The sequence below is a fragment of the Scyliorhinus torazame genome, chromosome 4, assembly GCF_047496885.1.
Source record: "Scyliorhinus torazame isolate Kashiwa2021f chromosome 4, sScyTor2.1, whole genome shotgun sequence".
Taxonomy (NCBI): Eukaryota; Metazoa; Chordata; class Chondrichthyes; order Carcharhiniformes; family Scyliorhinidae; genus Scyliorhinus; species Scyliorhinus torazame.
In genome coordinates this window covers 306,412,134-306,427,209 of record NC_092710.1, presented here as the reverse complement: position 1 = coordinate 306,427,209, position 15,076 = coordinate 306,412,134, and the positions used below count along the sequence as shown (strand labels likewise).

Genomic DNA, 15,076 nt, shown 5'->3' with positions numbered 1-15,076 from the left:
GGATTGTGCAGCCTCGCCAATTCTGTGCCCTCAACTGGAGGTTGGAGAGGCCACTCTCTGGTGCCTGGGTGGAAGTCACATCTATAACATCAGGTGCCGTCCCTTCTTGACTTGTCGGAACAATGATTAATGGCTCCTTATCACTGGAGATTACGATACTCTTGCCCTGACGATCCAGGCGATGGGTCGTCCTGGTCTTGCTCTAGTATATATGTGTGATCCATGGAGCTGCGTAGCGATATAGTCATTAGCTCCTCAAACTAATCTTCCGGTGGAGTATTCTTGAGGATCAGGGAGTTGACTACCCGAACTATTTCAGAGACCCGAGATGATTCACCATGTGCCTCTGGAACAAGCTTCCCCAAGAGTGATATTACGTCCAGCGCTATCACCTCATTGCCCTCCGCTGACTCACTCACGGAGTTGTCATTTTTTTCATCATATTCTTCGTATGTGTCATCATAGTCCTCATCATCGGAGTTGATAGCCTCGTACTCTTCATCAATACCCTCGTACTCTTCATCAATATCCTCGTACTCTTCATCAATGTCCTCGTACTCTTCATCAATACCCTCGTACTCTTCATCAATGTCCTCGTACTCTTCATCAATGTCCTCGTACTCTTCATCAATACCCTCGTACTCTTCATCAATGTCCTCGTACTCTTCATCAATGTCCTCGTACTCTTCATCAATATCCTCGTACTCTTCATCAATATCCTCCTACTCTTCATCAATAGCCTCCTACTCTTCATCAATAGCCTCCTACTCTTCATCAATATCCTCGTACTCTTCATCAATAGCCTCCTACTCTTCATCAATATCCTCCTACTCTTCATCAATGTCCTCCTACTCTTCATCAATGTCCTCCTACTCTTCATCAATACCCTCGTACTCTTCATCAATGTCTTCCTACTCTTCATCAATACCCTCGTACTCTTCATCAATAGCCTCGTATTCTTCATCAATAGCCTCGTACTCTTCATCAATACCCTTGTACTCTTCATCAATACCCTCGTACTCTTCATCAATATCCTCGTACTCTTCATCAATAGCCTCGTACTCTTCATCAATAGCCTCGTACTCTTCATCAATAACCTCGTACTCATCATCATCTTCCGTGAAGTTCAACACTACTCGTGGAAGTGTGCTCATGCAGGACTTGACCTGTTTTTAAAATCAGCAGCAAGTCTTGCTGCAGACCTTCCATCTGACACATGTTTCGGAACCTCAGGAGGAGCGAAGAGTTATTTAGCATAGTTTTTGTGACTGCTTTATGAGTATCATGCGACTGGTTCAGTTTAATAGTTTGTGACATTTTATCATTTTTCCAGTCAATGTGGCAGCCTGTGCACCCCGTAAGTGTAAATTTGAAGCAGCCTGCCCCATCAGGCCCCGAATCCATCCGGCGTGTTTAGGAGCACGTCATTCGTGAAGTACTCATTCGACCCAAACTTGAACTCCAGAATGAAGCTCATTGGCTGTCCAGGATCCAAAAAGTTTATTGCAACGGCCTGTAAATGCTTTAGAATGGGCTCATCATGGTTCTTTAAATTGGGCTCTGTGCTTCTTTGAAATGGGCTCATCATGCTGCTGTATCACGTGGCTGAGCCCGTCCTCATTTTCAAAGACCTATAACCAGAATTCTGCAGTGTCTTTTGGCTTCTCCATTGCAGTCTCTGGTTGATCACCCGCCACTTTCACTATCGCTCGTATCTCATTGGATAATTGCACCACTGTTTGAGGCTGCGCATCGGTGTAACGTTTTGTCGGCTCGCTGACTGGGACGAACAACTGCTCCACTGGGTTCAGGGTCTCGTACGCATCTGACCCGAGGATAGACTCCAGTTCATGTCCACAATGGAGAATGGTACAAATTGTCTTCTGTTGTGTACCCATGTTTCTAGGTCACATTCGCCCAACGTCTCAAACTCATTTTTACTCATCATCAACATTGTCAGTCGATCAGCATTCTTGGCCGGGTGACGACTTTCGGCGGCACTTGCAGGCCGTGCAGATCACCCAGACTGAGGAGGTTGGCCTTCGCTCCAGTGTCAAGTTTGCATTTTATCAGTGTGTCGTCTAACATCACTGGAATGGTCCATCTGCTTTCAGCGGCATCTGCTGATTAGAACGATCGTTCCAATTGGTTATCAAAACATTTTCCTCTTCCACCTTCGGACTCATCGTGTCTTTGGTAGCGATTGAATCCACAAAAAATAACTCATCAAGGGTCATCTCGTTAACTGCTTTATCGACTCCATCTGGCCGACTGATCTCATTTGGTCCATCATAGGACGCGAAAAACACTTTTCGCAAAATGCCCAACACGGCCGCACCTGGAACAGACTTCCAAAGGCCAGACGTTGCCATGGGTCATGTAGATTGCCAAATTTATGGCACAAGGTGGCTGCTCCTCACAGCGACTTAAAATGGCCGCCCGCACTGAGACCACGTTTCTTTATGGCGTACGCCACAGCGCTAATGGGACTGGCGTCTTCCTCGGTTGACACCAAAATGCTTTAGAGCTGAATGTGCTGATTTGCTGTGCAGTTAACTCACTCGAATGGCAAATCTTTATTGCTTGTTCCAATATCAAATCTTCTTCCCGCAGCAATCTCTCGCGGATCATCGAAGATTTCAGACTACTGAAATTACAGGACTGGGCCTTCAGCCTCAAGTCAGTGCCAAAACTGTCGAAAGATTCGCCAGGTTTCCGGGTAGGCGTATGGAAAATGTATCTCTCAAATGTCTCATTCTTTTTGGGGGGGGGGGGCAATGCCGATCAAAGAACCTGATGACTTCATCATATCTCTTGCTCTCCTTTTCACTGTCAAAAGCAAAAGCATTTTTTATTTCAATTGCTTGTGGACCCGCCACTGTGAGCAGCAAAGCAATTCGCCTTTCGTCAGGCTGTGCCTGCAGGCCAAGGGTCAATACATAGAGGTTAACTGCTGTTTGAAGACATGCCAGTTTTTGTCTACGTCACCCGATACTTAAAGCTGGTGGGGTGCTTCAAACCTTCCATCTCAAACTACAGTGTCTTTTACGGTGTTGAGTCACCAATGGTCGCAGTTCACCAGGTCGGTTCTTCAGCCGATTTAATTTCACCTTTCCAATGTTACCCTCAAATCTTCAACACTTCTGGTACCATGTTGTGTTCTATGATCTTGTCTTGCGGTGATTCTACAGCACTGTTGGTGACTTATCCAGAACGCTGATTTATTAATGGCAAATCTTTATTGCTTGTTCCAATATCAAATCTTCTTCCCGCAGCAATCTCTCGCGGATCATCGAAGATTTCAGACTACTGAAATTACAGGACTGGGCCTTCAGCCTCAAGTCAGTGCCAAAACTGTTGAAAGATTCGCCAGGTTTTCGGGTAGGCGTAAGGTGACGATCAGAATCTTATACAGACCAAGTTATATTAGACTCTCCTGAAACTATCCTCATGTACGACTATCCTCATGTATGCCTTACAACCTTCTTCTGCTCGCCGGATGTCACCTGACTGATGTCTGACGCCACCTGCTGGTGGGAGGTCACACTGCTGAGTACATGTAATATTATCTACAGGCAGATCACCAACAGTATCGGCCTAGGAAAAACTCAGTTACTCAGAGCTATGGCAGCAGTGCAAGGAAGGGGCTTGTTCTTGCTTTCTTTCTTCATGGAAAAATGTAACTCAGCAGGTCTATGAATTCAATGCAGCTGATGATCCTCCACTTGGAAACTGATTTCAAGACTTGACCGGGTCATGAAGGCTGGATCACTGAACTGGACAAAGTCAGGGAGGTATTAGAGAAAGGTGTTGCCGCTGACTGTGTTGAATACTCTAGACGGGGTGAGGAGCGATCATACACCATCATGGTTACGGACAACGGACGACCTAGGACTTGGGTTAGACTGATTTCATGCTGTGAGGAGCGGGGAGCTGGAGTGGATGAACCCATGACCCTGACAAGAGTTACACTTCTTTTTCTTTTCACCCCTCAATGAAGACAAATACTGCTTCAGGGGCCTCAGGAAGGCCGAAAGGAGGTGGTGACACAGAAGCAAAATAACGTCAATGATGGAAATGTGAAATCCAAACAGAAAACGTTGGAAGTGCTCTGCATCTGGTGAGAGAAATAGGGTTAACATTTCAGATAGTTCATCAGAACTCCATCGAGCAGAGACCTTGGTCAGGATTATCCATTCCCCGCCCCCACCTGAACCCCATATGTTGCTCCAACCCCCTCACATTGGAAAATTCACCAGGCGGGCTTTGGTGTAAGTATGGCCAAGCACAGTCCTGGTGCAGTGGACCCAGAGTGGGGTCAAAGGGGTCACCCCATTGTTAATGTGTCCCCTGCCACTGTCAGGCTGCAGATGAGGGTTCCCCCAAGGGCCCTGGAAGGGGGGGGGAGGCTGGGCGGGTTCGGACTGTGAGTTAAAGGGTTGACCCTGGGACCCTCCCCCGGGATGGGGATCCCATGTCTGGACAGCCTGGGCCTTCCCGAAAAGAGGCAGCCTGGGTCCCTCGCGAGCTCTCCAGCCCATGCCCCAACAAGATTCTGCCAATTGTTTCCCGACAAACCTTTTAGTTCAACTTGTGGCACGAGGGCGAGCAGCCCATTTTATAAAATGCTCCTCAAAGCACGTTCAACAAAAGTAACCGTAGGAACATTGTCGGTGACAGATAATAAGTTACTATAAATTAAGGCTACAAAATAGTTGAAGTATGCAGCTGAAAACTCACTTGACAAATGAGCTTGCAATGAGTCCAATGAAAGCTACAGCAGCCCCAACTGTTGCAGTTTTCCTGCATCCAAACAGGTCCGTAAAAACACTCACGATAGGAGAGCAGAAGAAAATCATTCCCATGGACAGCGAACCTACCCATGCTGCAAAGAGAGTGAACACACATTGCTTAATACAACACATAGAATGCAAGTAATGTTTTCCTATTTGTAGCTGCTACTGCTTCCATCTCCCAGCATCCCAATATCGGACATCAATGAGGACACCCAAAATGTTCCCGGCTATTCAACTCCCATCAAATTTTGGGCACACATTAATGGTTACAGCAGAACCCAGAAACGAAGACAATTAAGCTCAATGCAATCGTCTTCATTAACCTTTGTGTCAAGGAGCTTCACATGCAAGAGTGTGGGCATTGATGGTTCGAGATTACCGGGGGCGCCGTTGAAAATCTGAGTTTTACTGAAGGAGTTTCAGAGAACAAAGGACCAAATGGTTGAGAGATCGACCACTGAAAGATTAACAAATGATGCAGAGTCAAAGGGCAAAGGGTAGGATGGATGGAATGACAGAGGTCGAGGGGTGACCTGATAGTTTATAAAATTGAGTGGCGTGGTTGAGAGTGGCTAGTCAGAAGCTTTTTCCCCAGGTGGAAAGGTCAATTACTTGGGGACATAGGTTTACGGTGAGAGGGGCAAAGTTTAGAGGAGATGTGCGAGGCAAGCTTTTTTTTTTTTACACACAGGGGTCATCTAATTCGCCGAGGGTGGGAACAGCCGGGATCAACAGAGATGCCAATTTTACACCTGTCCAATGTTACTCCGAACGGATTTCTAGGATTGTTCCTCCTGGCCCCACAAGGAAAGCTTGGGCTTTGCTAATCAGGGCGTCTCACACCAGCACAATGGACCTCCGTGCTCCCCATGATCCCTTCTTCGAACACAAAGGATTCCCAATCCCAACCTCCATCCCAATGAACTACCATTCCCTCAGATCCCCAGCGGCTGACGCCTGCCTCCCAAAATCCCGGCCTCACCCACCAGCTTAAAACATCACCCCCATTGGCTTTGGGCATATTTAAACCACCCCCAGGAGTTAAAATAGGCGAGCCTCTCACTCTGGCCCTCAACTACCTATCCGAGCGAGCATTGGTGCTGCAACACCAGTGTGTAGCATGTCGGGTACATTTTGCTATGAGGTGCCGACTAAATGAGAGTCACGACCTTCTACTTTGCAAGATTTTATCGGCGTCTGGCAATAGGTTCTTTTGAACAGAATGTTTGTGGCTGTCCCATTTCAGAAATGGTTCATGACACTTGCTGATAATCTGGAAAACTTGCAAACAATATGTGCAAGCAAAGGAAACATGCATTTGTGTAAATACAGTATGTACAACATATGTACATAACTTCCAAAACAAAATGTACTTTTCTATTGGCAAAGTCCAAGCTTTAGGCTGTGGTTTGTTTGCAAATAATCTTTGACCTTATTTACCGTGTGCAAATAGCAGCTTTCTAGATTTCTGGAAGTTACTTCAGAAAGGCTTTCAATTAAACCACTTCAAAAGGTCTGACAAGTTTTCATCATATTAACTTCCATATTCAAGTCCAGGCAAGTTCATGATTCATTCAAAGATCGGGGACGATTTACTTCCACTAAGTAAAACTAGGCTAAATGATTTTGGCAAGTGGAGGGTGGGGGTGAAAGACAGGAGACAAGCAGGTGATCCTCGGTTGTTTTCATCCCAATCATTCCGACACCTCTTGGCATTATCGCTGAGATGATTCCCTGACTTCCCCACACACCAAAAGCAAACCCGAAAAACAGACAGAGGATTGTTCAACCAGAAACAAAGTGAAGACAGAGTCTTTGGGGAGCGAAGAAAAGAAAACATGGTCATCAGTTGGAGACATTTGCAAAACATTGTTGCAAAGAGCCTATGGCTTTAAAATGCAGGAGAATGACAAATATTAGTCATCATGGAAGGCCAATTCCACATATAAATAGTGTCAATATTTGCTTTCCCATCTCTATTGGGACATCAGATTAATAATTTATAACATGTGAATAGTAGAATTTCCTCTTAATCATCTGCAAATATTTTCAGTGTAGATAAGGGGACACACCTCTGTTTTCCATTCCTGTGCTGAAATGCCATGATACTCCAGCTTCCAAGTGCTGAAAAAGAGGCCACGGTCGTGCCCAGTGTTGGCGCCTGCTGCCAAGCAGCTGGAGCCACTGACCATCCTGGCAGCACACTGGTGATGGCGCCATTTTCCTCTGACGAGATTTATTTATAGTTTAAAAGCCGGGTTCAAAACGTCCATCTGCCATGGCGGGTTTCGAACCTACTCTCATGCTCACTTGTTCTGTCGCTTAACCAAAGCACCGCCTGTGGTAGTTACCACTGTTTGTATAATACGTGTATTAGAGGTAATACGGAAAGGCTCCTGTACTACAGGTACGGGGGTAGATCCCTGCCTGCTGGCTCCGCCCAGGAGGCGGAGTATAAATGTGTGTGCTCACCGAGCTGCTGCCATTTTCTGGTAGCAGCTGCAGGAAGCAACACATCTCTGCTTAATAAATTGATGCACTATCAATTACGACGAGTCGAGAGTAGAGAGTAAGCAAGGCTTTATTAAGCAGAGATGTGTTGCTTCCTGCAGCTGCTGCCGGAATGGCAGGAGCTCGGTGAGCACACACATTTATACTCCGCCGACTGGGTGGAGCCAGCAGGCAGGGATCTACCCCTGTACCTGTAGTACAGGAGCCTTACCGTATTACCTCTAATACACGTATTACACAAACTGTGGTGACTACCACACCGCCTCATTATAATCATCTTAAGCTCTCGTTCCTCACTTAATCAAAGGCCATTCTCATCATCCAAAAGTAATGCCATTCCTCCAAGGACCTGATCATTCCTAAATGGAATTCAATTTAATCTTGAATTTTTCAGTAAAAAGTAAAGTTGGAACTTGAGTGCTCATCAACTTTCCACCAGCTCCAGTTACAATCATACCCTCATTCGTGGGTTTAGAGTATAATTAGTGTTGAGTAACACTGTCCAGTAATAAATTTGCAGGACGTGTATGTAATTATGAAAGGAATTTTACCATAAGGGCGAGATATTACATTTTGGCAAGAAAAATTGGGTCACAGTGTTTGAAAAACAAACTCCCAAGCTCCAGAAGGAACATTAACGTAAAGGCTTTGGCCATTCGACGGGTCAGAGTGTTCCTTGCAGTTACGGGGGGGTGCATTCTGGAAGGGGATATATTACGGGTGAAACCACAACAGTGAAGTTGGCATCACAAAATATCTAACTCCCAATGGGTTTGCTAAAATGATTAAGCAGAAAGATTAAAAATCCAACGCCGGCCTATCAGAATGCAGCTTGCACAGTGAGGTCAGTAACAAAGTGAGGCTCGGCCAGCAGGGCGATTTGACACAAAGAAAGTCCCCTCTTGTAAAACTGGCAGCAATCCCCAGGAAAGGCAGCCAAGCAAACTCATTGGTGGAGATATCATCAGCTCAGAGGACAGTCCTGGTGACCTGCACTGCAAAGCACTGAACGGTGAAAGGGAACACTTCAGGATTTAAGTATAAAAATCGAGCTCAGCTGACCCGGTTGGGATGAAGGTTCGCACGTGGTGAGTGAGGAGGCAGGCAGCGTGGTTCCCGATTTCACATGGAGAAGGCACAAAACTGCCAACTTCCTCGACCCATCCCAACCATTCCAGTCAATGTTTCAGCAGTTCCTCCCGATGATCCAGGCGAAGGCCATAAAGCAAAAGGCCAGCAAGGAACCTCGTAAGAAAGATCTTTTCAACTCGTAAAGCTGGCTGCTCCAAAACTAAGAGTCATTCGTCAGGAGAGAAGGTTGAAAGCAGCCAGGAGAAGGATTACCTTTATTCCTCATTGTGGGAGAACTAAAAGGAACAGTTCAGCTAGAGAATGGAAAATGGCAATGCTGACCCAACAGATCAGGGGCGGGATTCTCCGCGAACCGGCGGGGAAGGCAACTCCGGCACGAAGGAGTGGCGAGAATCACTCCGGCATCGGGCCGCCCCGAAGGTGCGGAAGCCTCCGCACCTTCAGGGGCTAGGCCAGCGCCGCAGCGGTATGAGTCGTGCCGGCCGGTGTGGAAGGGGCTTGGCGCCACGCCAACTGGCGTCGAAGGGCCTCCACCGGCCAGCGCGAGTTGACGCGGGAGCGCCAGCACGTGCTGGCGTCATCCCAGCGCATGCGCAGGGGGTTCACCTCCGCGCCGGCCATCGTGGACCGTTACAGCGGCCGACGCGGAGGAATAGAGTGCCCCCACGGTACAGGCCCTCTCGTGGATCGGCGGGCTCTGATCGCAGGCCAGGCCACCATGGGGGCACCTCCCGGGGCCAGATCCCCCCGCGCCCTCCCGAGGACCCCGGAGGCCGCCCGTGGAGCCAGGTGCCGCCGGAATGTACCTGTTGTAATTTACGCCGGCGAAACTGGCCGTGACCGGGCAGCCACTCGGCCCATCGTGGGCCGGAGAATCGCCGAGGGGGCCGCTGCTAGCGGCCGCCGACCAGCGCGGTGCGATTCCCGCCCCCGCCAATTCCCCGGCGGCAGAGAATTCGGCAGCCGGCGGGATTCACGCCGGCCCCCGGCGATTCTCCGACCCGGCGGGGGGTCGGAGAATCCCGCCCCAGGTTCTTCCCAAATTGAATTGATGTCATGATCCTTGCAATGCTGCTCATCAAGCCTAATGAATAGAATTAAATTCTACTTTATAACCTTGAGTATCTCTCGCTAAAATAAACAAATGCGTCATTTTTATCATCTGAATAAGACAAAACAAGTTGAAAGGGTGTAATATGAAGGTTTATTTAGAACATTTCTGCTTTTATCAAGGTCTAACACAGAAAAATTGCTCATGTTGCAAGATGGTTTTCTATAATAATAATCTTAGTGTCACAAGTAGGCTTACATTAACCCTGCAATGAAGTTACTGTGAAAATCCCCTAGTCGCCACATTCCGGCGCCTTTTCGGGTACACCGAGGGAGAATTCAGAATGTTCAATTCACCTAACAAGCACATCTTTCGGGACTTGTGGGAGGAAACCGGAGCACCCGGAGGTAACCCACGCAGACATGGGGAGAACGTGCAGACTCCGCACTGTGACCTAAGCTGGGAATCGAACCTGGGACCCTGGTGCTGTGAAGCCACAGTGCTAACCAATGTGCTACCGTGCTGCCCTTCCATAATTTCAGGACATCTTAAAATCTTACCAAACCCACAACCGTCACCATCGATCGAGAGGGACAAGGGCAGCAGATTTTAAAAAAAATAAATTTAAAGTACCCAATTCTTTTTTCCCCCAATTAAAGGGGCAATTTAACGTGGCCAATCCACCTACCCTGCACATCTTTGGGTTGTGGGGGTGAGATCCACGCAAACACGGGGAGAATGTGAAAACCCCACACGGAGAGTGACCCGGGGCCGGGATTGGAGGATACATGGGAACACTGTCATGATATGTACTCATGCACATAATGAGACACAGACAGGCAGTGACAGACACCCAGTACAGCCAATCAATACACAGGACAGAACACAACCAATCACCAGGCAGAACACTAGAAGGTGGTCGCCCACTGTAAAACACACAAGGCATCAACACTCTGCCTCTTTCCACTGGTGACAACTGTAGTGACAGTCAGGGTGTATATATCAATTAGCACCTTCTACACGTGGCTCAGCGCTAGTCTGGTCTAGTTAGTTACAGTAAGCATGCTTAGATTAGTAGAGCTGACATTAGTTTAAATTTTTTAAGTGGGCCATACCCCAAAGTTCATTACAGCTTCCAACTATACTCCAGTTATTCTGAAACACATTTATTTTAAACTCCCACCCAGAATACATTAGGAATCTCCTGAATCTTCACACTTCATTTAGCCATCCCCACCAATGCAACAAAAATGCAACAAGAGTAACAGCAACGTCCGCTACAGCGTCCAAAAATAATTACAAGTTTAGGATTATGGGCAACAGGCAGGGCCCTCAAGAGCCAGCTCAAGGTCAATCGCCACGGTGATCCAAAGTGTCCTTAGTGGGGGCCCAGCAGTCTTCCACCTCCCAAACTGAAGATACTGGAGACGCACTTCAGAGGGGATAACCCACCAGTCGCTCAGGGCAACTCGCGAAGATCAGTAATTGGCAACTTCGGCAATCACCCACATTCCCAGAATAAAAACAAATGTTGCTCGAGCAGAGATTGTACCTCCAGGTTATTTATGATTTCAGCCTCCCAGACGAACAAATGTCATTAATTATAAAATTAAATCTTGTTGAGGCGGAGACTCCTGCGTCACGCGCTGCCCATCTTCTGGTCGTACAACCAGCGACCCCTGTACACCCTGGGCCTTTGTGGGACTCCGCCCCCCCCCCGGGTCCCTCCCGGTCCTGATGGCAATCATCGAGTAATCCTCCTCCTGAGAGCAGGGTGATTCTTTGCAGCCTGACCCACGTCGGTTAAAACCCCAGAAGTGGATTGTTTAAGGCGGTCGCGATCATTCAAGACGGTCGCTTCGGTACGCTGGGTACCCCATTGAGATTTCTTTTAAACATCCCGCCCCAACCCAAATCTACCTGCTTCTGTGAGCTCAAATTACCTAAAAAGGTACTTCATTCACATAGCACCTTTCACAACCTTTGGACACTCAGCAAAATGATTTCACCCTCACCGAATTGTTTTTTTAAAACAATGTAGTCACTGTAGGAAAGGGAGAAGGTGTTTCCTCTGGGTGTGATTCTTCCAGCTCATGCGAAACAAGGCCAGCGAATAGCGGGAGAGGCCGAAAATGAGAACCACCCCAGTCACCAAACAGTTTGCAATGCAACCGGGATCTCGCCGTAGCGTGGCGAGAAACAAATTATCACCACTTAATCCCAATTTCCACACAATTAACGGGAGCCACCCCATATCCAACGGCCTCCCATCATTCAGCGGCCTGCCCAGCAAGCGGTCACGCTGGCGCCGATTAAAACTCCTCTTGAAAAACGCTTCAGTGGAGAGCCGAGGAGGTGAGTAACCATATCTGCTCACAGGCAAAGAGCCCGGTGGGCTGGCCTTGCCGCCCCAGTGCTCAGCGGGAGGGTGGAGGTGCTTGGGGGGGGGGGGGGGGGGACCGCTCGCTGAACCACCATGCCAACCCCTGGATCGTGTTTACCCGATCTGGGGGGCAACCCTTGTCCCTGTCTATCTGGCCCACGGACCACCCATAACCCCCACCGTCTGCTGAGGCCTCTGGCTGTGCGGCTGGAGGCTATCGCTAACAGGAAATTGGCAATCGTGGTTAAGCGAGCACTTCGCACAACCCAAGTGGATTCCCGTGGGTGGGCGGGCCATGTAGCATTTGGGAGTCATTGCCGAGTATTCCAATCAGACCGTAATGCCTGGACAGTGCGGGAGGCAACACTACACACACAGCACCCAGAGGATGGGGCACAGCTCCGGAGACATGCCCACGACAGGAGGGTAAGCGAGTGCCACGGGGAGGGGACCAGCACCCGGTCCACCTGCAGCCAGGTGTGTGGGGATCAATGGGGGAATGGAGGGTCCCAGGGTGGGGGCGGCCGCTGTTTGTCAGTCTAACACTCTCTCTCAATTCCTTACAGCTATTGAACGCTGTGGCAGGGATGTTGGACACAGAACTTGCCCTAGAGGTGCTGCTGCTAGGCCGGGCAGCCAGACACCAGCAGCAGCAGCGTCAGCAGATGTTCAAGGCGGCGGCCCACGTACCGGACCCAGCCCCACACGCTGAGGACCCTGCCGCCCATCAGGCTAGGGAGGGACCCAGAGGGGGAGTCCTGCGATGGCCCAGGCATTGCTGGTCGTTTGAGCAGATGACGGACAGTGCGTGACACAGGGGGTTCCACCTCAACAAGGAGATGGTGCGGCACCTGTGCCATGTTCCAGTGGCCACCGAGGTTTGGGCAGCATGGTAGCATAGTGATTAGCACAATTGCTTGACAGCTCCAGGGTCCCAGGTTCGATTCCCGGCTTGGGTCACTGTCTCTGCGGAGTCTGCACATTCTCCCCGTGTGTGCGTGGGTTTCCTCCGGGTGCTCCGGTTTCCTCCCACAGTCCAAAGATGTGCAGGTTAGGTGGATTGGCCGTGATAAATTGCCCTTAGTGTCCAAAATTGCGCTTAGTGTTGGGTGGGGTTGCTGGATTATGGGGATAGTGTGGAGGAGTGCGGTTCGGTAGGGTGCTCTTTCCAAGAGACGGTGCAGACTCGACGGGCCGAGTTTAGGATTTAACCTAAAGCTGCCATTTGGTATTTGAACACAACGCTTCCAACAAAACAGCCCATCAGCCTGGAAGCAACAAAGGGCTTTGCTATTGCACCATGAACAATCTTTGACTCAGTGAAGATAAGTGCTGCATGGATTTACCTGGGCTGGATCCAACAAGCATGAGGATCCAGAGGGTCAAAGGGTGAGACCTTCTGGCCAAAGAGGTACATTCCTTTCCAACAATGCTCGAGGGCCAACAAACCTGCTCACCAAGCACATGTTTTTTTTAAACTCCATGTGATTATACCACCCTCCTTAGTCCCCTTGTCTGACCCCCCCCCCACACCACACACACACAACCCTGACCACTCCAAACCATGCTGTATTCATTGCCAGGTACCTCGAACCCGAGAAGCAGAAAACTAATCTTGTGCTGAGGTCCCTACTGGGGGGTGTACCCATCAGCTGGCTTCCAAGATAGGGAACCGGTTATAAAAATAAATAAACATGGAGGTGGTGGCGCAGTGGCATTGTCACTGCACCCGCAATCCAGAGACCCAGAGTAATGCTCTGGGGGCCTGGGTTCAAATCCCGTCACTGCAGATGGTGAAATATGTATTTAATAAAAATCTGGAAGCAAAAGTCTAACGATCACCATGAAACCCTTGTCGATTGTCGTAAAAACCCAACTGGTTCACTAATGTCCTTTAGGGAAGGAAATCTGTCATCCTTACCTGGTCTGGCCTACATGTGACTCCGGATCTTGCAATGTGTTTGACTCTCAACTGCCCCTGGGCAGCACGGTAGCACAGTGGTGAGCACTTTGGCTTCACAGCGCCAGGGTCCCAGGTTCGATTCCTGGCTTGGGCCACTATCTGTGCGGAGTCTGCACGTTCTCCCAGTGTCTGCGTGGGTTTCCTCCGGGTGCTCCGGTTTCCTCCCACAAGTCCCGAAAGACCTGCTTGTTAGGTGAATTAGACATTCTGAATTCTCCCTCTGTGTACCCGAACAGGCGCCGGAATGCGGCTTTTCACAGTAACTTCATTGCAGTGTTAATGCAAGCCTACTTGTGACACTAAAGATTATTTTAAAAAGGGCAATTAGGGATGGGCAATAAATGCTGGCCATGTGACCCCCCCACGTCCCAGGTACGAATAGTTCACAGAGTGAAAAGTCCCCAACATTTTGCTGACCTGAACCTCTGCCCGTGGCTTGGAAATACTGCCCCAGTAAGAGCCTCTGTTGCTCTCAACAGATCATTGGAATAGTGGCTTATTGCTTCAAACTGGCACAGAACCGTGAGGTAAACTTTTCAATGCAACTCTCCTCACTCAACCAAATGAGTTCCCATTTGATACAAAATTATCCAGGTGAGAAGAGCGAACAAGGCAATGAAAGAGCATCTTCCTCCTGAGGCAAGTCATACTGGGTGATCAGAGTTGGTCAGACTCCCTCTTCAGGCCCCACCAATGATTCAGTTACCTAGCCACCAACTTCACCCATTTTCCCCGGCTGAGCAAGACTGCTCACAAAGCTGGCACCCGGCCCGCAGCCGAGCTCCTAAATCCAAATCTGCCCCATCAATTAGGCTGCCTATTTCCCCTTCCACCTCCATAACCCCGCCCATGTCTGATCCTGCATCAGCTCACACAATCATAGATTCCCTACGGTGCAGAGGGAGGCCATTCGGCCCATCTAGTCTACACCCACTCTCGGAAAGAGCACCCTATCTAGGCCTACTAACCCCGTCGCCCCTGGACACAAGAGGCAATTTTTCCTCGTCCAATTCAACTAAGCTGCATCATTCCATTGCCGAGACCCATAACCCATTATTGCCTTTGTTACCCCCTCTCTGGGGCACCCTCCCGCCTTGCACAGTCTCTGAACCCCAACACATCTAAAACACTCGTCCTCCTCATAACCTCCTCCTGCCCTACAATCCTTCCACGTCCCTGTGCACCTTGAACTCCGGCCCGTGTCGGCCCCCAGATTGTCACCACTCCCCCACTGACTCCTCTCTAATTCCTTCCCCCCCAAAAAAAACCACACAATCATT

The 15,076-nt window shown here is 49.1% G+C and overlaps 1 protein-coding gene across 1 annotated transcript in view; it reads right to left on the bottom strand.

Moving 5' to 3' along the window:
* Positions 1 to 15,076, bottom strand: part of LOC140411050 (monocarboxylate transporter 10-like) — a 268,489-nt gene that overhangs the window by 110,699 nt on the left and 142,714 nt on the right. The window contains exon 2 of the mRNA XM_072500036.1: positions 4,741 to 4,885. Coding sequence (XP_072356137.1) covers positions 4,741 to 4,885 — 145 coding nt within the window. The remainder of the gene's footprint in view (positions 1 to 4,740; positions 4,886 to 15,076) is intronic.